At 36.9% G+C, this 26703-nt stretch overlaps 1 protein-coding gene across 5 annotated transcripts in view; it reads right to left on the reverse strand.

The window, feature by feature from the left end:
- Positions 1-2481: 2481 nt before the first annotated feature.
- The window catches only part of SCN9A (sodium voltage-gated channel alpha subunit 9), an 87022-nt gene continuing 62800 nt past the window's right edge, over positions 2482-26703 (reverse strand). For 4 of the 5 annotated variants that reach the window (XM_036253709.1, XM_036253707.1, XM_036253708.1 and 1 more), the window contains 9 exons: positions 23988-24142; positions 20130-20303; positions 16997-17119; positions 12611-12892; positions 11899-11952; positions 10900-11037; positions 6232-6336; positions 4950-5220; positions 2482-3674 (listed from right to left, as the gene is read on the reverse strand). In XM_036253709.1, coding sequence (XP_036109602.1) covers positions 2482-3674; positions 4950-5220; positions 6232-6336; positions 10900-11037; positions 11899-11952; positions 12611-12892; positions 16997-17119; positions 20130-20303; positions 23988-24142 — 2495 coding nt within the window. Of the gene's footprint in view, positions 3675-4949; positions 5221-6231; positions 6337-10899; positions 11038-11894; positions 11953-12610; positions 12893-16996; positions 17120-20129; positions 20304-23987; positions 24143-26703 lie in introns of all 5 variants that reach the window. The other variant, XM_036253710.1, reaches the window with a different exon arrangement.

Below are 26703 nucleotides of genomic sequence, written 5' to 3' on the forward strand. Positions count from 1 at the left end.
ATTATATTTATATGTGTTCAAAATAACCAGGATAGACTTAATTCAAACTTAAGGTGATATTAATTTTTTAATTTAATGTATTAAAAATTGTATAAATGTAATATATTTTGTATGGTTCCCTAATTAAATTGTCAAAATTATTTTCAACAGGCTTAGCAGATATGTGATACAATGCTCTTTAGGGTCTAGGAAAACACTGCATGGTATCTTTCATATTAAATCAAAAAGTGGCTCAAATAACCAAAGATGAATGATTGAACATTGGTGTAAAGAATTTCTGGCCCTAGATTTACTTTTATATGTACCTTATGACAAATGTTCATAAGTGACAATTTCCATCATAGATATTGTGGTATAAAGAATTTCTGGCCCCAGATTTAATTTCATATGTACCTTATGACAAATGTACATAAGTGATCATCTCTGTCATAGATATTGTAAAATACATCACAATTTAAAAACATTCTAGATAGAAAATTCTGTGTAAATATCTGTTTTTGTCTGAATTTCTCATATGTCTGTTTCTTAGTCTCTCTTTTCTGTCTCTCATTCTCTACACATACCTCTTCATCTCCATAGATGTGTTTAAATTTCCTTTATTTTTAACTAGCCAGAACAACAAAAAATAGGTTTAAGTACCGATTATAGAAATATAATGCATGTTTGTTTTTAAGAAAGCAAATGAATCTGCTTCATATCTGCTTTGAAACTCCCACAAAAATCTAAATAAAACTACTTTCTCCTTACACAACTCAATGTTTACCTGCACGTGTATAACTTGATAGGAAAAAGACCTCAGATTCCTGAAATGAAATGATAAAAAACTGCAGCATAGCCAGTGCTTTTCAGGCTACTATTAACAAGAATGTCTTAAAAACTAGATTTATAATCCTTGGTAAGAGGACACCAGCTAAAGCAAAATGAATTATGTGCTGGGTGATTTATAAGCTCAGGGTACTTAATTGATTGATGCATAATATACCTCATAGTCACAGAATTTTAAGGAGAAAGTGACATCCTCCTCATTTTTAGATGAAGGATTAATGGTCTAAAAGGATTGCTTGTACAAATTAGGAAGTAAATTAAGTGACAAGGAAGCAAGTTGGCAAGAACCTCAGCTGAATGCTTCTTTATTCATTCTAACAAGTCTGAGTTAAAAACCTGTCTTATGTCATGATTTGGAAGCCTGCCATACACAGTTCAGACGGTATGCAGGTGATGCAGTAAATACTGTGCTCAAGTCACATACAATGGTATTAAAGAGTTACCTGCATATTAGGAAGCAATCCATTAAAGGGAAGTAGCAACTTTGCTTAGTGCTAAAGGGTGACTAAACAATACTGCATGAGAAAGCAGAAAAATGTGACAAAAGATAAAAAATTGGGCCTGGGTGTGGCTCAGTGGTTGAGTGTTGACCCATGCACCAAGAGTCTCTCATTTGATTCCTGGTCAGGGCACATGCCCAGGTTGTGGGCCAAATCCTTATTGGGGGGCATGCAGGAGGCGGCCAATAGATGTTCTCTCTCATAGATGTTCCCATCTCTCTCATCATCTCTCTCTAAAATCAACAAAGAAAAAAAAAAGATTAAGAGTTGGGTCATTATTGGTATTTTGGGGCAGCACTGTCTAGTGTTAGATTATATAAATAATAGTAAATAAAGCTTTCTTCAGTTGCTTCTTTTTTTTCAATTATCTTCACCTTTTTCTTTTGAGGGATGTGATACGTACTTAGATTAATTCTTCACATTCTGCAATTGTATGAACTAAGAAGGATATATAAAAGATGGGCTATAGAACACAATACTCTAAAGGTACATCTTAATTCTGGTTGTTACATGAGTCAAGACAAATGAAAAGTATTTGTTAAAATGAATAGCCTACACATGTTTTTAATTCCATAGCATTTTATAGGCACATATAAATTGGTTCTGATGCAATATAGAATAAATTTAAGCACCTCAAAATATAGGATGACCTGTGTACCTGGATAAAAGAGTTTTGCTCCCTAACACCAACATCTTTCAACTGAACATTCATTGCTAATATCCATTCCTTCTATCAGGATATTTCATGGCAAGGCCAAGGCCAAGTACTTTTGTAGATATTCAAATGATAGGGGTGTGTGTGTGAGTATTTGCATGGGAAACAAGAGTGTTTACAAACCTGTGAAAAGATGATAGGGCAGATGTGAACATTTTCTACACGGTCTTGTGATTTATTAAAAGCAAATAAAATGAAATTACCTTTGTTTGCTGTAATCAATGATTCCTATAGTTACTCTTACAATTCTTACAGGATCATTCACCCATGCAAAAATAGCCATCTGCTAATGCTGCTAATTCTCAGAGAATCAGACCTGTGACTGCCCTGACTTTGAGAATATTCTGCTAAAAGGTTTTGGCATAGACCTCCTTAAAAGAGTCTTGTTGACACAAATACATCACCTTCACAGGTTGTAAACAGTGTATTAAATACAAAGCTCTATTTTTTGCTTTCCTTGCCGTCTTTCCCTTTGTCTTCCTTTTCTGTTTTGTCTTCTTCATATTTCTCTCTGTCTGGTTTTGTTACACTGTCATACGAAGGTGGAGAGATGGCAGATGGGGTCGCATCTGTCTTTTCTGGACTTGTGTTCTCATTGACATTATCAAAAACCATATCTTCTTTATGGGGCAAATCATCATCTCTGTCTCCATCTTTTATGTATATACTTGATATATTTTTGACATTTTGCCTTAAGCGGTGACGTCTGTAAGCACGTTGAATGACAGTAGCAGACACATCCTCTTGTTTTCGTTTTAATGTTGTTGTGATGGGTTCATAGGACACTTTGGAAGGGTTTGCTGACATGAACCTTTCTTCCATCTGTGAACGAAGAGAGTCCATCTCTCCACCTTCACCCAAAACACGTTTTGTAAAAGCAAATAAGATGTCAAGACAATGAATCCGGTCGCCATTGACCATGGGCAGATCCATGGCAATGAGCTGGACTTTGTTTGGTTTTGCTATGAGAAGAGGAGGATCCAGGGCAGCTGCAAAATCAGAGAGTTTTCTATATTCTATAAACTGGGTGGCATCGGGGTCAAACTTCTCCCAAACCTTGTAGAACATCTCAAAGTCATCCTCACTCAGGGGTTCAGTACTTTCTTCAGTAGCAACACTGAAGTTCTCCAGGATGACAGCGATGTACATGTTCACCACAACCAGAAATGATATGATGATGTAACTGACAAAATAGAAAATCCCAACAGATGGATTCCCACAGTCTCCCTTCACTGAGTTTCCAGGGTGAATTGTGTCAGGGTCACAGTCAGGTGGTGCACTGTTGAGAATAGGTGCTAGCAATCCGTCCCAGCCAGCAGAGGTGGTAATCTGGAACAGGCAGATCATGCTGTTGCCAAAGGTTTCAAAGTTGAACATGTCATCAATTCCAGCTTCCTTTTTAACATAGGCAAAGTTGGACATTCCAAAGATGGCGTAGATGAACATGACCAGGAAGAGCAGGAGGCCGATGTTAAACAACGCAGGAAGGGACATCATCAGAGCAAAGAGCAGCGTGCGGATCCCCTTCGCCCCTTTGATCAGACGTAGGATTCGGCCAATCCTGGCAAGACGGATCACTCGGAACAGGGTGGGGGACACAAAATATTTTTCTATCACTTCAGTCAGAAACATTCCTGGCGAGGAGGGAGGAAATAAAAAGAAAATATCTAAATTTCTGTGCTATAGAAAATCTTGACTCTAAATAGTTTAATCTGCCAGCATGTCTCTTACAATTTTAGGACTGTTATTTTATTGAAAGAGATTTCATAACAATCAAAGGATTGAGCAATCCCAAAGGAAAATGCTTAGACTTAACCACTGTGACATTTTTTCTCCTTCACTAAGTTTGTGGACATTTATTTTTTTTTCCCTCTAGAGTAATTTTTAATTATATGAGTAATGCCCACTCATGTAGAAAATTCAAGCAATACAGTAAATGCTAAAAAGGAAATACAAATTACCTGAAATATCCCCAACCATATCTATGGTTAATACTTTGTTGATCATCACTCCAGACAGTTTTCTATGCAAGCACACACGTACACATGAATATAATCATGTTACATAAGCATTTTTGGGGAATCTACTTTAGTCACTTTGTGTCATGAAAATAGTTCCATACAAATGAGAACTAATTTCTTATGGTTGTAAAATATTCTGTGAAAAATAACCACATAGGGAAGAATTTTATGTTGTTTCCAATTTATGATCTCTTGAATCTCTTCCCGTATAAAATTTATAATTTTAAAATAAGGGCAATCCTAAAACACTGGGCAAGGCATGTACAGATAATGATAAAACCCCCACAAAAGTATATAAATACAGCTATGAAAAGGGACGAAAGTTTAAAATCATGTACTGTGATTCACAGATAGGAGTGGGGCTGGTTGAGAAATGATTGTGTTTTATAGATTTGCCAAGTATAAAGCCACAAGAAATGAAGATGGCATTTCTAGAGACCTTAACTTTACTTTGATGTCAGGAAGAATTTTTATGAGGCATCACCAATAATCTGGCTATTAATCTTATCATCAGTCAAAGGGCAGTTCTCACATGTGCTAAAACCGGAAATGATTTCAGAATCTGCACTGGTCTTCTAAGACATTTCTACAGGTAGACACAGTTGCTACTGTCGTGAAGGGTGATCTTTGAAACCAAACACCGGAACAAGAGGTGTCATGGGCTTCCAGCAAATGGAAAACTTGAAGCTTTGAGGCCTGTAGCACGAACCCAGGAATTCTGACACAAAGGTTTTGTTTTGTCAAGCTTTGTTTTCAGATTCCTTCATTCTTTCATTTTACTAACTTATACAAAAGCACACTACATTTAAGAATTCAGAAACTTCTCTGAGCATGTGTGGAGTTCTGCTTCATTCAAAATGAAAAAATGTGATTAATAAATGCTCTTACCTACAATGGAGATAATCACAATCACAAAATCAAAAATGTTCCATCCCACGGTGAAGTAGTAGTGCCTAAGGGAGATCAGTTTCAGCACACATTCTCCAGTGAACAGGATAATAAAAATCACATTTATCCAATATAAGACATCAGTCATGTGTGCACTTTGTCCCTCTTTTTCTACCATCATGGTGACCATGTTGAGGCAGATGAGAACCATAATGGTGATATCAAAAACTTGGTTTGTTACTAGGTCAAATATACAGCCTTGAAATTTGTTCTGCAAATAAACAGAAATAACATGGAATATAAAGTTGTCAAGTTGCGTCACTAATCATTACATTACCAAAAAAACTTGCATAAATTATCCCTGGTAATAGGTTTGTGCTTTCTATAAGAAATATTATTAATGAGTTAAATAAAAGTCAGAGGAAATGAAACTTTTTGTTGCCTTTCAGTGTATCAGATCAGTATTCAATTAGCCTTGTATACTAACATTGACTTTTAAGTTTATTCCCCCTGTATGTTATATTCAATATAAAGTACATTTATTTTGATATTCTAAAGGCCACTGTATTAGTAAGTTGTGTAGCTAATATAAAAATTAAATGCATATATAATTATTTTTCATTTTTTAAGAAAAAATAAGAAGGACTATTAAAAGCTGATACAGCCCTGGCCAGTTTGGCTCAGCGGTTAGAGCGTCAGCCTGCGGTCCAGAGAGACCCGGGTTCGGTTCCCACTAAGGGCACGTACCTCGGTTGCAGTTTGTCCCCGGCCCTGGTTGGTCGTGCGGGTGGCAGCCACTCGATGTGTCCCTTCACGTCAATGTTTCTCTCTCTCTCTCTTCCTCTCTCTCCCTCCCGCTCTATCTGTACAAAAAATGGAAAAATATCCTCGGGTGAGGATAAAAAAAAAAAAAAAAAAAAAGCTGATACAGTGTTCAAAATACATATATTATGTATATGTATTATAAGGACTTTTGTTTAAAATATTAGCAATTCTGTTAAAAAAATTTTCAAAATTCATTCAAAATATTCATGTTTAAGAAATACTTATACATTAATGGTGAATTAAAAATAATTTGAAAGTTTACATAGTAAAGATATATATATATATATAAAACACACACACACATATGTATGTATATATATAAAACACATATACATATACAAATACATATATGTGTGTGTATATATATATATAAAACACATATACGTATAAAATACATATATATATATATATATATATACACACACACACACACATATATGGTGTTTTTTTTTTTTACCCCTGGCCGAGGTATTGGCTTTTGTGGTTTCTTAGATCCCAGCTTTTTCATTGCATTATAATATTTCTTCTGTTCTTCTGTCATAAAGATGTCTTGACCTCCAAGGTAAAAAAATAAAAAAATCTAGTTAAAACCAGAATCACTGTCTATCTTTCCTCAGATTATTAAGATAGGTTGAAATGTATTACTATAGGAATAAAATGCATTTTATTATGTGCAGTGTAGCTATCAATGAAACCTGTCTTAAAGGATTACCTATGTGTAGGCACGTGACTCTCTATACTTCATGTAATGTGCATATATGAAGTATATGTATTAATATAATAATTATTGGCTCAATTTTCTTTTGGTCAGGTAACCTGCATTATGTTAAATTATGTCCTTTCATCTGCTACTTATGTAACCAGGTGTTTTATTGCAAAAGAACAAACATATTAGGAAGGGCTACAAGAAATAAAAATAGTCAATATATTTTTTGATGATTTGGCTCACATTTTGTACTCTTATGAAGAGTAGCGGCCAAAAAGAGTAGTAAAAATAATATTAGATTTATATTTGTTTGTATTCATTTTATTTATTTTAAAATTTTATTTCATTTTTTCCATCACCATGTATCCCCTCTATGTCCTCTTCCATCTCTACCCACCCCCTCCACCCTCGAACACCATACTGTTGTCCACGTCCGTGGGTTTTCTCTCTCTCTTTTTTTTCTTTTTTGCTTAATCCCTCCACCACTCTCACAACCGCCCACCCACCCCCAGAACTGTCCGCCTGCTCTATGAGTCTCTCTATTGTGCTTGGTAGTTCAGTTTGTTTATGAAATTCCACATAATGAGTGAAATCACATAGTACTTGTCTTTCTCTGACTTGTTTATTTCATTTAAAAATACTATATTCCTTTAGCAGAAAAAAATATGCAATGCACATATGCATGTGTTTGTGTGTGTGTGTCTTTCAAGAAACTCTTCAGCTTCTCTTTAAGTCCACCTAAAGGTATTTGAACATAAGCTATTTGGGGGGTATCAACATTATACATAATGTTCTAGGCATTAAGGAAATTACTAATAGTCCAGGGTTCCTGACCTAAAGGACTTTCTAATTGAATACACAATCTTGATGCTTGAACAGTAAACAAACAAAAAACCATAACATCTACATGAAGTTTTTAATCCTTGTCACACTGTAAAAGCTTCAATCCCACAAAGCAGGCCCAGAAGCTCTGCTCATTTATTTATTTATTTATTTTTAATCTTTATTGTTGAATGTATTACAGATGTTCCTCATTTTCCCCCTACTGACCCCCTCCTCCTGCCTTTTCCCACACTATTGTCTGTGTCCATTGGTTATATATATAAGTTCTTTGGTTTATTTCTTCCTACCCCCCAACCCCTTTCCCTTTGAGGTTTGTCAGTCTAGCAATGAATTTGAGCTTCTTAATTCCTTCACCTTTTTCACCTGTTCCCCCAACCCCCCTCCCATCTGGCAACCAACAAAATGTTCTCTGTATCTATGAGAATGTTTCTGTTCTGCCTGTTCATTTTGTTTGTAGATTCCATTGTTGATAGATATGTATTCATTGCCATTTTGTTTGTTCATATATTTTATCTTTTTCTTCAAAAAGACCCTTCATCATTTTATATAATAACAGTTTGGTGGTGATGAACTCCTTTAACTTTTTCTTGTCTGGGAAAGTCTTTATATGGCCATCGATTCTAAATGACAGCCTTGCAGGATAGAGTAATCTTGGTTGTAGGTTCTTGCTTTTCATCACTCTGAATATTTCTTGCCACTCCCTTCTGGCCTGCAAAGTTTCTTTTGAGAAATCAGCTGACAGCCTAATGGGAACTCCCTTGTAGGTAATTAACTGCTTTTCTCTTGCTGCTTTTAAGATTCTCTCTTTGTCTTGAACTTTTTGCATTTTGATGATGATGCATCTTGGTGTGGGCCTCTTGGGGTTCATCTTGTTTGGGACTCTCTGTGCTTCCTGGACTTGTATGTCTGTTTTCTTCACCAAGTTAGGAAAATTTTCTGCCATTATTGTTTCAATTAGGTTTCCAATTTCTTGTTCTCTCTCTTCTCCCTCTGGCACCCCCAAGATGCGAATGTTGGCATGCTTGAAGTTGTCCCAGAGGCTCCTTACATTATCCTCATTTTTTTGGATTCTTTTTTCTTTTTGCTGTTCTGAATGGGCATTTTTTGCTTCCCTATATTCCAAATCAATGGTCTGTTTCTTGGATTTATGTACTCTACTATTGAATCTGTGTAAATTATTCTTTATTTCAGTTAATACCTCCTTCATTTCTGACTGTGCATCCATCATTTCTGACTCGTCCTTTTTTATGCTCTTGAGGCCTTCACTAAGTTCGCTGAGGTTCTCACTAAGTTCATTGAGCATCCTTATAAGCAGTATTTTGAACTCAGCATCTGTTAGGTTGCTTATCTCCATGTTGCCTAGTTCTTTTCTTGGGGTTTTGTTCTGTTCTTTCATTTGGGACCTGTTTCTTTGTCTCCTCATTTTGGCTGCCTCCCTGTGTTTGTTTCTATATATTACTTAACTAGTGGTATGGGGCTATCTAAGACCAGATGCTGCTTGTTTGAAAGAATTTAGGAAAAACTGAAGCAGGATCCAGGACAGGCCAATCCTATGGATAAGCAACTGGCAACAGCTTGGGTGGGCCTGAAAGTTGGGCGGGCGGGGCCTCAGGGAGTCACCAGAGCAGGGCTACCAGTGTGAGCCAGGTTGCTGGAGTCCCAGATATGGTGGCTGTCTGCCGCCCCAGGGAAGGGCTCACCAAAGGAACAAAGGCCTCTGACAGCACGTTTGTCCCGGAGAAAGCCCCCTTTCCAGCCCTCGCTCCAGTGCCAAACAGCTCAGTTCTTCCCTGTATGTCTCTGGCACCCCTCAAGCTGCCTCCCCTCCAAGCTTAGAGGGACTGAGTCTGATAAGTCCGTGCGCGGGCCCTTTAGGAGGAGCTGCCTGGGGCTCCATCCGCCTCAGCCTCCCTGAGCCTCAGTTCCTGCTGGTTTTTCCAGCCAGATGTTATGGGGACTTCTTTTCCTGGCACTGGAACCCTGAGCGAGGCATCTGTGTGGGACGGGGACCCCTCAGTTCTCAGAGAGGTCATTCCCAGCTGAGGTGTCCTCCTGGTTTTTATCCGCCACTTGGGTGTGGGACCAGGCCATCAGCCTCCGCCCCTCCTACCAGTCTGGATGTGGCTGCTTTAATTCCATAGCTGTAGGACTTCCATTCAGCTGGATTTCAGGCAGTTTTGAATGATGGTTGTTTTGTAGTTTAGTTGTAACTTTGATGTGATTGTGGGAGGACACGGTACCGCGTTTACCTACGCCGCCATCTTGACTGGAAGTCTCTGCTCATTTCTTAATATTACCTGTAATTTTTATAGATTCATGCATTCATGCATGTCCTACATTAATCCGTCATGCTTTTTAGTTATGGCATAAGTTAGTATAATCCATATAATTAGAAATTTGGGTGGGGGGCAGAATTTAGTTCTGAAATTCTTACTTAACTTGCTGGATCCTGGAGTAAAAGATGGTCTAGTTATGGGTTCTCTTTAGTTTTTCTTGAGTTAGCTTTCTATTATATTGTATCTTAAAAGATTTATCAAATGCCTAACCATAACCAGACTCCCTTTCTGTCTTAGGGTGTTTTAAGTCATCTTTCCTCTAGTTGATACACAGTCTTTCTGTGGTTCGGGCATTCATCTGATCTACCGAAGGGAGCCTTCATACCAGTGTCGAGAGAAGCCCAGATCCTTTATTGCTTACTGATGGGGACTGAATATCATAGCATGTCAAGAACTTACCAGAAAAATACATAATATCCATCTATCCCTTGCCAGAAAAAGCTAGGAAAACACTGGTGAGAGAATTCTGAATTAGAAGTAAAAGTCTAAGTACAGATTTTATCTTCCCTTGATGATACATACCCTGGTTGTCAACATAATGAAGGGTGGGATAAAACTTAGAGGAGATTATAAAATGTTCTATTAGTTGAAACACAAATCTCAGGGGAGTGTCTCACTAGCAATATTCAATAAGTCTTAATTTCCAATACATGTATTATATCTTCTGTTATAATATAAACTCCTTGAGCTCAGGAACTATATCTTATTTTGTTTTTCCTCAAGCACCAACTGGAGACATACCACACAGAACAGTGGCTCAGAACAGAATGAAGTAACGTGTGAAATGTGTTTTGAATAAATAACTGGTGCATTAATTTTTTTTAATTAGTCAGTCTTCTACAGGGAACATTGAAAAACCTGAATAGTTGCCATGTTGCTTAAAAGTAGTTATAACTTAGAAGATTACTTTCTGTGCAGAGATAAATGAGATTGAACATATCTAACTGTACACTGGTCAATTATTTATTTATTTATTTAGTTAGTTGTATAAACATTTATTCTTTTTGTTTGTTTGTTTTAATTTTATTTTTAATTTTATTTTTGTTACAGAGGTGTGAGGAAAGAGATAAACCACAGAACTTATATGCATGTATGCACTGGTTAATTATTTTAAAAAAACAAATGAACTTCTAATGAAGATAATTACTAATTGACATAAAATTAAATTTCACATTATATTTTTTGGGGAAAATAATTGTTCCTATTTTTCAGTGCAATGAAACAAACTTAAAATACTTATCTTTTTTTTTTGTTGGTTGAAATTATCTATGATGACACCAATGAACAAGTTCAAAGTGAAGAATGACCCAAAGATGATAAAGATGACAAAATAAATATACATATAGAGGCTGTGTTCATACATGGGTTGCTGGTCTACCTATAAAATTAACAAAAGTTAGCAGTATGCTGAAAATAACATTCATTATTTTCTCTTTCACATGGTTACACAAGGTAATCCAAACAGTGCTATTCTACATGGACTTGGATTTTAAGAAGCCATAATATTATTGAGGCTCAGCAAAATCATTCTTAAAAATTTTTTCAACATTAAATATTTATTACATGCTTACTATAAACATGAACATAATCTTCTAATTCCTACAAAGAACTTAACCATATATAGTACTTGTTCTCAGACTGGTAGGACTATTTAGTAACAAAATGACCTAAAGTATGCTTTTTTTATTTCCAGAAAAAAACTGTAAAAGAGATGATACCATATTTACATAAATTTATTTTTAATTTGATTACAGAATGTCTTCATCAGATTTAACTTTCTAAGAACGGAACGTATTTCACATAAACACTTTCATGGTACTTCAAAATATAAAAATAAAAACTATAAATAAAATATGTTATTTCATTTTAATTTTCATAAAATTATATGTTATGATTTCCAAGCTGTGCTAAGTGCTCTACTTACATTTCCTGGTTGGCTCTCAGAACATCACATGAGGTAGGCATTTAGTTATTTTTCTGTATATAGTCAATAAACAGACTCAGAGAGAGAATTTGCTGAAATTCAGTTGCACAGCTTATACAGTATGGTGAAGCCAGAATCTGAGTCAAGGTCTGTCTCTAAATGATGCACACCCAACCCCTAGGCAACTATTAGGTGGAAGTTTTTCAGTGTGCACATACCCAAAGCACTCCTTGGAAATGCTGTTTCAAAACAGCCAAACTAAACTAAGGAGCTTTTAAAACTGTAGATTTTAGTTTTATGTTGACCAATACTTACATTAACTGAATCAACAGCTGCATACATAATATCCATCCATCCCTTAAATGTTGCCTGTAAATATAACAGTTATAGAATCTGAATGTGAAGCTCATACTCTAAAGCAGCTGCACATGAGTTTAGTCCACTTAAGGTTCCATGTATTAAGTAATATCAAATCACTAAATGTTACTGTATTTCAAAATACCAATTTAATATAAAGGTGCTATGTCAAGAAAAAAAAGGACACCCTCCCAGGTCACATTCTAAATCATAATCCTAGTTAGTTATTTCCAGGATGTTATAATTTCTGAAAATTTTGCACATGAACTTTTATTTTTCCAGAGGCAGAGGAGAAGTTTATAAAAAAGGCAAAAAACAATTTATTTCCATTTCTTAAGGATTCTCTTTGGTCGTGGGAAGTCCCTCTCATTTCCATGTAGTATAGAACTGGCAGTCCAAAAAACAGGACTATTTGTTTTTGGAATAATATTCGGATGGTGCAATAGTGAGGGACCAAATACATCAAGTCACTTATGGGCTAAGAACTCTTCAATGCAAAGGAACCTACGAGTTTTTACTCATTTTTATAGGCAAATGTTTAATCAACACCAAGTCTCTTTTTAAAGTCACAAAATACTTTATCTTTACTTTCTAGTCAATACATTACTTAAAATAATGACTTCTGTCAGTGTCCACTAAAAGATCAAGCATCATGAAAGGGTTCACTTACAACTTGAAGCAAAGACAGGTAACCATATCCAACGTTATCAAAGTTCACCTTCAGGTTTTTCCATCGCACATTTTGAGTACCGTTCATCAGAGCAAAACACTGGGATCGATTTTGAACTTGACTTGTAGGAAACCGTGACCCATTTACGGTGTTAATACACTCATAGAACTTGCCCGCAAACAAATTTACTCCCATGATGCTGAATATCAGCCAGAATATAAGACACACAAGTAGCACATTCATGATAGAAGGAATTGCACCTATGAGTGCATTCACAACCACCTAGTATTCAAAGAAAGAAAAGAATGATTAAGATTGGTAACATTGTTAAATGGGCAACATTAATAAAACATAATGCAGAACTAAAGAAGTTAGAAAAGCTACCCTTAAATGTTTAGGCCATCCAATCAAGCAATCAACATAGGTTAATTGAATGCCTATTATATGCTCAGCAGTTTGCCAAGCGAGACAAAACAAGACAGGAGCCTTGAGAACAACATGTTTACAAAAATACATGATGAGCACACAGTGAAACTATGAGCAACAATACAAAACAAAATAACAGAGATGCTGTGAAAGCTTAAATAAATGAAAAGAATAAATAAAAATAATAAACCAAAACCTGATATATGTAAGGTGAAGTCGTAAAATCTGCATACTCTAGAAAAAAAAGAAATGTATAAATGTAAATCACAAAAAAATAAATAAAATGTACATTTAAAGATTCATAGTCCTAGAATTATCAGCACTAAAATTCTCCCATAGAGAGAAATTGCCGGCACATATTAACTACAGTTAAGATTAAGAACCATTTATTGCTATGAACTCTAGATTTAATTGATTCTGCTAGTTATATGATATGTGGATTCAGTTAAGACCTTGGGACCTCTGTTTCCTTATCTGCAAAATGACAGCAATCTTTTTAAATGTATTATTCAAACTCCAAAAATACTTTATATAGGTCCTTAGCTAAATGTAGATAGTGCTGCCCTCAGTTAAAATAAAGACGTATAGTTTATCTTTAGTACTTTATTTCTGCTTTTAAGCATTCCCATTGCTATTGATCACCAACGCCTCTTGCCGTTCCAATTTTCCCACATGGTAACTATCGTAGCATTCATCACTCTCCTGATTTTCTTAATTACCCTATCCTTCAAAACCTGTCTGTCTTCTTTTTTTTTCAAGGATATTTTTCCATTTATTTTTGTACAGATAGAGTGGGAGGGAGAGAGAGGAAGGGAGAGAGAGAGAGAAACATCGACGTGAAGGGACACATCGAGTGGCTGCCACCCGCACGACCAACCAGGGCCGGGGACAAACCGCAACCAAAGTACGTGCCCCTAGCGGGAACCGAACCCGGGTCTCTCCGGACCGCAGGCCAACGCTCTAACCGCTGAGCCAAACTGGCCAGGGCCTGTCTGTCTTCTGACACTTCAGCTCTAGTCCAAATTTGAGTGCAAATGTGTACAAGACTAATTTGTTAAGCATTGTGCTCCCACTTTTTTTTTGCAATATATCAAGCAAGCTCTTAAGGCATTTCCCAATAGTGAAACATTAAGAGTCTCTGATTACCTTTGAGATTGTCTAGAGCAAGGGTTGGTAAACATTTTCTTAAGTACTTTTAGGCTTTGAGGGTGATAGGATATCCATTACAACCACTCAGTTCTGCCACTGTAGCAAGTGTATACATAAATGGGCATGGCTGAAATCCAGAAAAACTTCCTTTACAACCATAGGCTTTGGTATGTTGATCCCTGGGCTAGAACAGTAGTTACTACACTGGGGTCCATGGACCTGTAGTGGTTCCATGTGGTCATGAAATTCTATTACAAACAGTATGGGTATGCTTTCTTTATGGAGAGATGATTTGTACTTTCATGAGATTCTTACAGTATACTTGACATTAAGCCAGGCTGGTGTGGCTCAGTGGATTGAGCATCACCCCATGGACTGAGAGGTCCCGGTTCAATTCCTGGTCAGGGCACATGCCTGGGTTGTGGTTTGATCCCCAGTAGGTGGCATGCAGGAGGCAGCTGATGGATGTGTCTTTCTCACATTGATGTTTCTTTCTCTCTCTCCCTTCCTCTCTCTCTAAAAAATCAATAAAAACATATTTTAAAAAATGTTTTAAAAAAGGTAAGGAGGAACAGGATTAGAGAATAAACTTCAAAGTGGCCAGCTCTTTTTTAAGCCTACTTTTCCACCCTTATTTCTTGCTAACCTCCCCTCTGTGCTTATCAAGGAGGCACACTGATTCTTCTAGACGTTGCTCACACGTGCCTTGCACACTCAACTTTGTGCTCCTCTACCATGTAGCATCTCTGCCTGGAATGCCAACCTGCCTGTGCTTTGGGGCCTCCTCTCTCAGTCATGACCCAATGTCACCTCCTTATAAAGCCTTCTCAGATGTCTTCAGGCAGCTACACCACCTCTATGTTCCTGTGGCATTGCATGCTTCCTATTTTATAGCAGATGCCACAGAATAACTACTGTTCCCCTGTCTGTGTCTCCATAACTGTTGTTCCTACTCAGTCTTGGGGGACTCGGGTCTATTCTCCATTGTACTCTTTTATAGCACAACAGATGACACATAGTTGGCGTTGTCATATTTGCTGAAAGAATGTGAGCAGTGATGGGTGTCTCAGGGAGACAGGTACATACTGCTCTGATGAAGCCATCCACCTGTGAAAGTCAATATGCTCAAGAGCCTCAAGACTACAAAATATGGCAAATCATTATTTAGTTTATTTTTCAAGATGACATAGTGTGAAGAAGCATCTCCTTTCTGGATGGTTAATAAATGTGACAAAATAGATATGTTTTCCCTTCCATGTATATTAAAATATTCACCCGTATTATGGATAAAAGAACAAAGCAAACAAGGTAAAATAGTGGGCTGGTTTAATCACTGAGGGAAATAATTTTGTAGGGGAAAGTATATTCTTTGTTAATAAAACGGAGCATAATGTCTGGTTGAGCTCAGAGACGAATCTTAAGTTCTGGATACATTGTAACATTTTACTCATGCTCAAAAAACAAACAATGTCAATGAATTCCAATACCATCTCTCTGTATAAACTGTAACTTGTAACTTTTCAATTCTCATATGAAAATAAGTACTAATTTTATTTATTAAATCTTTTTTTGTATAATCATGACCTCTTATATACATGGATCCATCATACACTGGATTCATTAAGCAATAGAAATGACAGTCATAGTTAGGTTAGCAGGAATCATAGTGAAGATCTACTAGACTAAAAGATTGCTAATGTTCACCAGAGGCTTCCAATTTCTGAGCCCCATCCCAGTTTATGACTCAGTAGGCCTGGGAATTCGTATTTCTAACCAGTTTTGATGATGCTGATAGCTGGTCAGGAGAGCACACTTAGAGAAGTGAGCTAGACTAATCAGCATGTTAGCTTGTTCAGAGACCACAGGTAGAGAGAAAGTCTGATAAATGAGTCAAGTACAATATAATAAGGATTATATGTATCAGAACATAGAGAAAGGATGCCTAATTACGCCTGGTGGTGGACAGACAAGGCAAATTTTAACTGAAGATTAAAGAACAGAGAGGTGTTTCTATGCTACATTGATGAGAGACGGCTGAGACAGGGTGGTGGAAGCTTTCGACCAAGAGAACAGAGGCATGAGAACACAGGTATCAGTCTCAAGAAGAAGACATTTGAGGAGAGAAGCAAGAGATGCCGATATAGACTAATTAGAGAAAGTTAAGGTCATTGTCCTCCGTGCATTTTAGGAAGAACTTGCTGGTTTAAAGCCAGGTTGCTGGAAGTCACCACCCATCTCTCCTTGTCTGTCTTTGCAAAAAGAACCTCGTTCCCGGCCCTGTGCAGCCCAGTGCACACATGGAACTGCTCAGAGCTTCGGTTTCCTCGGGTAGTTTGGAGACAATTCCACTTTTATTGAAACATTGATTTTAAGGATGAAATTGAAGGAGATAGCTGATGCTACTTCACTTCCTTTTATTATTTTTTTCCTGATGCCCCCATACCCAGGGTAGTTCCTTACACAATATAATTTGAGCACCTAATACAACAAGACCTTGCTGATTTGTATATGAGAGATGTTGTCAGGACCTGTTCCCTTGAATTTCCTCGCACAAGGAAGACTTTCATTTAAGAAGAGAAAAGTTAATTATTTGGAATATCACCTAACAATATTTGATTTAGTCTTTGCAAAACATATGTACTGAAAGACTGTGTGGATATGGGCATGTATACACAGTTATATACATATACAACAGTTCAAACAGTATGTGTAAATATAAACCGTCTGTAATTTTTACATATCCATTTTTTCATATTGTATATTCCATATAAAAATAAGAATGTTATGCTAGGAAGTTTAGTATTTTCTTACCCTCATTCCTTCGAATCTGGATAAAGCTCTCAGAGGTCTTAACGCTCTTAGTGTCCTGAGGGATCTGATGGGGCCGAGCTCTGAGTAGCCGAGAGTGTTTGCAACTAAAGTAACCAAAGACACCTACAGAAAAAATAAAATTTTTATTAATTATTTCAATCAATGAAATAATAAAGCATAAGGAAGAAAAGTCAATTTCAAAGATCACTAAGAACAACTCAACAAGAACAATATGATTTTATAGATCAAATTATCTAGTTGTTACCTAAAATAAACAAGGGATGCTTCTGTAAGAAAATCGATTTAAAGGAAGGTTAACCCAAATAAAAAGAAAGGAAAGAAAAGTAAGCTATCTCATATATCTGAATAAAACACATGCACCTTTCACATTTTGTAGTTAAATGTCACATGATGTACTTGCATATTAATTCTAAACATTTAATTGGAGCAACTATCAAAATTTCAGTTGAAATAAAACTCAGGGTATAACAAAGTGTGTGATTCTAAAGCTAAGTCATAAGAGTACATGGAATTAACTAAGTCTAAGCTTTATTATAAACCTTATTCAAAAGCAAGTTGAAGAATTATGTTTTTGTGATAGGGTGTTATATTGAATATAATAGATGCAAATTATTTAGAAAACTACACTATAGTCTGTCATTGGGAATATATATGCATATCCATTTATCACAATAGTGCCCACCCTGATGACTAAAGCTCAAATTAGTAAGTTTCAAATAATAAAAAAGCCTGTAGAAATCAAACAAGTCCAGCCTCTGAATATCCACTCAGATCAGTGTTTCTGAAACCTGGACATGCACCAGAATCTTCCGGAGGGCTCGCAGTTTGTTGGGTGCCAACACCAGAGTTTCTGATTCAATAGATGCTGGGTTCTGAGAACTGCTCCTCTAAGTCGTCTCACCTACGTGTGGCAATGACGTTGGATCAAGAATCACACCTTGAGAAAATCTACACTAGATAAGCTGCTCAATTTGTGAGAAATTTAAAAAATCTCAGCTCCTCCCTCAAATCTGCATCCCTAGATTTGCATCGGTACCAGCAAGAACATTGTGTGCAACTTGGCTCTCCATGTCACATTACAAAAACATGTCATACCAAATGGATATGGAATGTATTATATACTTACAGATATAAGTACGTATTTACTATTTTTTCAAAATATCAAATGTTTCAAATTGACTGCACACCCCTTCATATCACTTCATATTTCCAAATGCAACAAAATAATTTGTTATTAAGTAGCCATATTTCTTTCTTAATATAAAATAAAATCAATTCTACTTGTAAACATTTATTTCCTAAGCTGAGTGATAAAAATAACTATGTTTATAATAACCTTTAAAGGTTTTTAAATATCACCAATATTTTATAATAACTTTTAAAAGACCCATAAGAGAAAATAAATAACCTCACTTCTTCTATCATTTCTTCTTATTTTGGTTGGCCTTTTTGGAAAACTATTATATTACAAAAGCATCCATTTTACCATATATTTTTATAGGTGGTAACTAGGTACCATATACATAAAAAGTGAATCTAAAAAACCAACAATATAAAATCATTAATATAAAATAAAAAATTAGATTTTTTTCATACAGAAAGCCCAAAAGAACATATGAGATGTAATCTATTCCTTGGGAAAAAATTTTTTTTGCACATTACCTCTATAGAAAACAAAAAATATTATTGCTGTTAATATTTTATACATTGAGTTGTTAAAAAGGGAAGTTTATTAACCTTTAGATAACAGCTGAGAAACTGAAATTTTGAGTAGATATAATTAGTTTTGGCTTAATTTTGTGGTCAGATTTAGCCATTTTTAGTTATGCTTACTTGTAATTTTGATATGTATGAATAATGCTGTATTAATTTACCTTTTCTGAAAAGTTTGATGATGCAACTCTTGGTTAAATGTTAGAGCAACTATAAAAATTTGCATGTTGTCCTCTAATTCCAGACATCAGATGAAAAGAAAACCTCTAAAAATGGTGACTGATTATAGGATGTTCCTTCCCTAACCACAAAGAATAGATTTTGGACAATCTAGGAGAATTCGTAAAAAAATGAAGAACATAATTCATTCTGAGAAAAATAAAATTAGGAGATGAAGGTCATACATTGATTTAAGGATGCATTTTAAAATGATATAAAATATCATATAATATTAAATTATATCATGAAAATAAAAAGTGAAATCATTAGAATTCTCTAAAGAAGAATGAATGGACAATAATGGGGGTTGTACTGTTAATTTCTATTTGAGATGACTTGATCTCACAAGATGTTTTAGGATCTGTTTCCTGACTATTTTAAGTACGGGACTAAAAAAAAAATTTGCTTTGTTAAAAATAATACATAAACTGAAGCATTCTTCTGCATTTTTCTCTTGTCCACGTGATCAACAGTTTTGTGAACTTATTATTTGAAATTATTAATGCCGGGATCTCTGCCCCACCGCCACTCTGGAGATGAAGGGTCAGTCCGATGAGGGAACAGGGAGAAGAGCTGTGACAAATTTTGGTTTTTCCTCATTGTGACTGAGATGAATATTTTGAAATTCCATGCCCTCTCTTCTCCCTAACACAGAGTTATTTGTTTTATTACTACCATTTTTACTTAACTTTCAGATAACATATCAGACAACTCAATATACCCATCACCTTATTTTCTAACTTGGTAAAAAAAAAAAAAAAAATCAACATTTCATCTTTTTAATCTGTGTCTCTACCCCTTTCATTCCCACCTCCCACTTTCCAGTTTTTCATTTGTTCATATTCCCAACAGAACTGATACCCAAATCATGTATATATGGACACACACACACACACACACTTAAAAACCACATTTTCTCTGATTGCAGAAAACACATGTAAGAGCAAATTATATGTTATAATAGTGCAGAAAAGAATGCCCAGCTGTTGGAAGGTTTCGGTTTTAATATTTCTCACATAGTTCCACTGCTGTACTAATATTTCTAAAAACATAAACCTATAGCCTGAAAATACAAAAAGCTGACCAAAAGGAAGATAAAATATACAACATTGGTAAAGACTTTGCAGAACACTTAATCATAAAACAAAATCCTCTTTTAAATTTCACTCGAAGTACCCACATCGACAATCAGGAAGTCCAGCCAACACCAGGCATTGGTGAAATAGGTTTTGTAGCCATAGGCCACCCATTTCAGAAGCATTTCCAGAATGAAGATGTACGTGAATATCTTGTCGGCATATTCCAGGATAACCTTAATGGTCTTCTTCTGCTCAATGTATATGTCTTCAAAAGCCTGTGGACACAGACAACAGAACGGTCAAGGTGGGGTGGAAACAGGAGCAGGGTGGAGGGTGTCAATGGGGAAAAGGAGGGACATCTGTAAAAAAATAAAAACAACAACAAAAAAACTCTGTGGAAATAATATTCAAATTTCAATTCATTTACAACGGCAAGCTTATGATTCATAACACAAACAGGAAATAAGTTTTTTGTGGGGGAAAAAAACACTGAAATAGAATACTATCATGAGCCAGCTGACCTCCTTCTTGCTTACAGCTACCCAGTTCTTGATTTCTCGCCGCCAGTGCGTGCCACTGGTCACCGGAGGTTATGAGAAAGAGGGCACAGAAGAATGAAATTATTTGTAATACTCTAAAAGAACCAGATTCTGGCACTTGCAGGGACTTCCACGTCATCTGACTGCCCTTTTATCCCTCTGCAACTTGGATAAGACACGATCATTTAAGGCAGGATTCCAAGATCAGCCGCACCCTGTTGTCTCCCTCGCGCCCCCAGCAGGGTTTGGAGCCTCTCCTTCCGTCAGGTCTTGTATTTCGCGCATCCCCAGGAGCACAGCAGGAGGCAGGGAAAGGTTTGCTAAATGAACACGTGCATAGCTTAGTAGGACTACAGAGCACAGAGGATGGCTTTCTTCTTTGATTTTGCACAATATTTTATCATTCCTTGAAAGCTTCAGCTCTGTGAATTACTCTTATGTTCATTCCATGACTGTGACACCTTTAACACTCTCCAAGTGACAGTGGTACTGGGGCCACAGTCAGATTCTTGGGAAAATCTTTGAATGGACCTAAAGAACTGAGCTCACTGAAGACTGAAAATGGCTGCTGACTGTAAACAAGTCTACAGCGTCAGACTTTTCTCTTTCAGGTTTAAACAGTATTGACCATGTTGAAGAAAAGTAAAGCGAAAGGGCCTGTATCCTCAGTGGTTAACATCATACTACCTGTCCACAGCCATGGCCTTGTATCATTCCCACTCTTCTTATCCAAAATTCTTCTATCAGCACCTTAAAAATCATCCTTAGCACTTTTTGCAAACTGTTGGTATGAATACTGAAGGAAACAGAGACATCAGGTCAGAAGGAATGGGCAGATTTCCTAAGATGCTGAAAGAAGGTTCCAGCAGCTGGCAGAGGTTCTGAAAGTCCATGTGATTAAAGTGCAAGGGGAGACTTCCAGCCCGCAGGATTTTCCTGCCTCCCTTCCCCACACTGTGCAGGAATCAGGCCAGCTACCCAGACAGAAACTACAGCAGAAGATATGGAAGGGGCTTGATCATGAGGAAGAATGCTGTTCCTGGACGTGGGGTGCAGAGCAGGACCAGCAGGAGCTGAAGGCCAAATACTCTGCCTGAGTACACCTGGCTCTGATGAGTCTTAGAGCCTGAAATAGGATGCAGCCTGCAGGGCTCCTAGCTTCCAGGACTAATTTTGTAGATGTGAAAGCAAGGGTACTAGGAGGTCATTATATGAGCTCTATCTGATTTGGGCATGGGCTTTACTACTGGTTTTAGTTACTACTTATTCATCTACCTGGTGTGTGCTCCCCTTTGCAAGGAGTCATACCACGGTCAAGATACAGTGGCTTTCACTTTAGATCTTAGTTAAGTTACAGCTCTGTCATTTACTAGCTCTGAGACATTAAGCAACCATTAAAACTCTGTACCTAGCTTCCTCATTGGTAAAATAAGCAACATACTATACTCTCACAGGATTTTTTGAAAATGAAAGGAGAAAACCTATATAAAGATCTTGAAATACAATATACATGTACTAAATGAGAGCTATTACTTTTTATTTATTTTGTAGACAGATATTTTTAAAATCTAGCTCAACTGAGTACAAACACCAGCTTCTAGAAACACCTTCCCCTTTCCTTCCTCCTATGATTCATCTGACTTTGAGTTTTGAGTGTCCCTCCCCCAAAATGTTATCTTCCTTTTTAGACATTTCAAACAAGGTATTTCTCTAAGCTTTTCTATATATTTCTGTAATCTCCTATCTGAGTCTCGGTGATATGTGTGACTCAGCATGGGATAAACTTCCTTAGTTATTAGGAATACAGGATAATGTAGACACTGTCAAGATTGTGATTTGCATTCCACCTGATAAGTAAAGTAGCATTTTCTTATTCATCTTCTGTTTTTGAGAGAAGAGAATTGTTAGGAGAGGCCGTCTCCTGTGAGCCCTAAACGTCCCTGCATGTTCTTGGTGGGTACGCCAAGAATGCAAGGCCTGGCTACTCTTTATCCAGGTCATTTCTCAGGGTTGTCTGTGCAACAAGCAACTTTGAGAGATGAGACAGTGTCACCCTCTGGGACAAAGAGCCAGGTGCTTACTGCTTGCTATAAGGCAGGGGTCAAGAACCATTTTTCTGCCAAGGGCCCTTTGGATATTTATAACATCATTCAAGGACCATACAAATTATTAACTTAAAAATAGGCCTGCTCTATCTGGTCAGGTAGTTTGAGGAAGTTGCTGAGGCACGTGATGATAGCTGGTATTGATTTCATGATCCTTATAGGGCCCGCGGACTGAATGTTCCCCACCCCTGCAAGAGGCTGGGTTCCCTAAGCTCAGTGCTTCTCGCTGTGATGCTAACCCACTGTGTGGGCCATGTACACGTAGCTCCCTGCTGTGGCCCCATGGGATTTGGGGAGAAGGGGAACCAACGCAAACATGTTGACCATTATGTTGTTTCTATGCCATGAGTAATCAAGTTCTTTGTCTCTGACTTGAAAGCATCATGGTTTCCACCAGCATCCAGGAAATAGTAGCAGGTTAATTTTTTGTAAGTAAAATCAAATCCCAGGTCTATGAAGATGGTCTATGAGGCAATTTATAAAGTTCTTCCAAATTCTGTTTTTAGTATAGCGGGATTGCCAGTGGTATTTCTAGCTGGAACTGAGCTTCCAATGGCTCATGGCTGTTGGTGTCCGCAGGAAAGACAAACAAATTAAGAAAAGGCTCAGGGAGCTTGTAACTCCTAGATTCCTTTCTATTCTCAGAGAAGGTGGCTGGTATATGTAACAGAATGAGAGCCTTGTCCCATGGTCACCCTAACACTGCAGATTGTTTTCCCTACAATAACATCCAGGATGCGCCCTAAGCTGACGCTGTCTATCTCTGTCCCAGTATCTCTGGCACCGCTTTCATCTCTGCATGTGCTCTTCTGCCCATGATGCTTCCTGCAGTTTGGCAACTTTTAATTTCCTGCCTATCTGATGCTGTTTTATGCTTCCTTCCATTGGTACTATGTTCCCCTCAGACCACCTTACCTTGCTGGAAAGTTACTGCTAATCTTTCTAGATCTTGCGAAACATCATCTACTTTTCTGAAATCCCAAGCAGATAATGGTTCTTGCTACAGGCTTTTATCAAGTATGTTCTTCCCTTGCAAACGAGAATCACTTGTACCTCTCTCATTCCCCAATTGCTCTCTGAGTTCCTCATCTTACCTGGATCTTGTCCATTTTTGTATTCAGGGCATCAAGAATAATGTTTGGCATGCAGTAGTGCTCAGTAGATATTTACTGAGCTGGAGTAAAATTTTACTCTTCGCACTAATTATAGGGATTAATTGTTAGGTAAAACAACTTGCCAAGATATTTTTTACTTCCAACTAATTTATTAAAAGTATGGACAATCAATTGATTGCTGTAGGTGTCAGATCACTTACCAGAGCACCACTGCTGAGCAGGATCATGAGAACAATAAAGCTTTCAAACCAATTGTGTTCAACTATCCTGTAGCATGTTTTCCTGATATTCCACCAGATTTTTCCTTTCCCTGAGTCTATGCTAACTTGGCAGCAGGGGAACCTCCGTACGCAACCTGGCAAGAAAGACACACATGTAAAATCTTGACATTTAGAATTAATAAAACGCTTAAAAATACATTATTTAATGCAAAGAGTTCCCTATGATAGTCCCTCAACCAAATAATTTTTAACAGTTATACCTGCAGCTTCAAGTAGATTCAACTTGGGTGCTGCCTTCTCTCATCTCCTAACTCTCTACGGTATTTTCTTAATACATGTCGGTTATTCCCAACGTAGAATATATTCTTGTCTTCTGTACTTCCCTGACTTCTCACTAATCCCTTCTACAGTGTTTAAACCACTCTTTCTTTGTTGTTATTGAAATTCTTATACAATCCAAATATACAGTGAACACTGAATTTGATGAATGAATGAACGAACGAACGAACGAACGAACGAACGAACGAACTAAAATCTGAGCACATTCCAGGGTCTTCTTTGCTGAAAGATAAAGCTTCCTTTATGTAGATCTAGTATGCAATCTGGTGCAGCTTCAACTCCTCCATAACAAACCCTTTGAGAAACACCATTCTAAACAATATTAAGAAAATGAGTGAAGGTCCTAAAATCAAGTTAAAAAAAAAAAAGGACCTTGATTAGAAAATGCAGATGAAACTGATTCAAGGACTCTAAATCTGACATTGGAATCCTAGCTGTAAGATGTACTGCTATGAAAAACTGAGAAACATTTTACTTAAAATGTTTTCAGTGTATTCATTCATTTCTCCATTAAACATTTACTGAGTGTCTTCTATATAGTTAGCTGTGTACATAGTTTCCTTTCCTTGGGGAATTTATTTTTGGTTTTGGTTAGGCAGATAGAGAGACATAAATGACTATAACCTGATAAGCAACTAAAATGACAGATATGCAGGCATTATTTTGGTTGCATGGAAGTAGCCACCTACCCTAGCATGTTGAGAAGGAGAGATCACAGGAGGCTTCCTAGAGGAGGTGGAGCCTGAACTGAATCAAAGTACTAGCCAAAGAGCGTTTGTGTGGAATTATAGGCCAAGAGGTGGCAAAATGTGTTGCGACTGGAAATTACAAGCAGCTCAGAACTGTGATGGAAGCAAAGCACACACAGGAGGCACAGGCGAGATTAGAGAAATTGATCAGATTACAGAAAGCATTTCTCCCACTTTCCGGAATAGGGTCTATAGCCGATGAACATGGAGGAGTCAGTGAAGGGTAATACGCAGAGAACCACAGGGCAGATTGCAATGTAAATGGGTGTCTCCAACAGCTGTGTGGAAGGTAAGTTGGAGGAGGAGAAAAAAGAGAGGCAGAGGTGAGGGAAGACTCAGAGCGAGAAAACCATTCAGAATTCTGGTTCAGGGCAGCAAGAATAACAATAACAGATTCAAGACCTATTTGGCAGGTAGGATCAGTAGGATTTGGTGAATGATTGGATATGGCTGTGAGGTAACAGGAGGAACCCAGGACAGCTACAGGAGCGGGAGCTGACTTGGGAGGTAACAAGTCTTAGATACCAGTCAAACCCCTAAATGCAGATATTCTGTAGCTATTTGGAGGTGTGAGTTTGAATCTCAGAGAAAAAGTCTGAGCTAGAAAAGAATATGTAGGAATTATTAGCATATTTGTGTCATCTGAGATCAGGACAGTTTCTGAGCTCGTAGAAAAAAAGTTATTTATTAGGTTGAGGAGACGAAAGGATCAAGTTTGGAACATTCTGGAATAGCAATTTTAAGGGTCAGAATTCAGTGTTACAGGGGAGGCAGCTCAGACTGGTTTTTAATAACACATGGTTAAATTTTCAGGATATTTTTCTAGCCCGTTGTTAAATGCAGCAGTTATAAAAAATTAAATTATATAAATTTAAAGTTATAACTTGTTTTTAAAAGGTAATAAATACTGAAAGAACATCACTTTCTAGTCATTTTATTGTTATCTATGCTCATGTGAATAATTTTGTGTTTTACCTCCATAGTGGAAATTTGTTATGCTTTTGTCTACTGTGCATCGTCCGAACTCCACATTTAGTGAAGTCCTTACAGTAATTAGAAATCAATCACGCTGGGGATCTTTACACTACCAAAGTCATCAAATGCTATAAATCAGCACTTGTCAATTTTCTGGATATTTAAAGTGGTAAAGGAAATGTTAATGAAACAGAAAAAAACAAACAAAACAAAACAGTAAAAGTATGTCATGGTTGTAACCATTACACTGAATTGCACAAAAAATTAAGGAAATATTCTTTCATTATTCAAATTATGTTATCTGCTTCAGCAAAGATTCACTCCATCATTGATGAATGACTCAAGTTCTGACATATATCTTCCTTGTTTTCCCTTTTACTACACTGATTAACGTCAGTGAAAATACCAACCAACCTTCAGGCTAAAACTATGTGTGTTCATCAACTGCAATCATTGATTCTCAGTAAATACAAAATTTTGGCGAAATTCAACAAAAGCATTCTGTGAGAATCAATGAGCTATATGAAGATATACTAAAGAATGTTGTTTGTATTATTTGTAAGCTGAGTGACACATAGCATTTACATCGGTAAAATTTATAATAAACCGATGTACATAGGCACACGTCCTGT

The sequence above is a fragment of the Molossus molossus genome, unplaced genomic scaffold (assembly GCF_014108415.1).
Source record: "Molossus molossus isolate mMolMol1 unplaced genomic scaffold, mMolMol1.p scaffold_m16_p_11, whole genome shotgun sequence".
Taxonomy (NCBI): domain Eukaryota; kingdom Metazoa; phylum Chordata; class Mammalia; order Chiroptera; family Molossidae; genus Molossus; species Molossus molossus.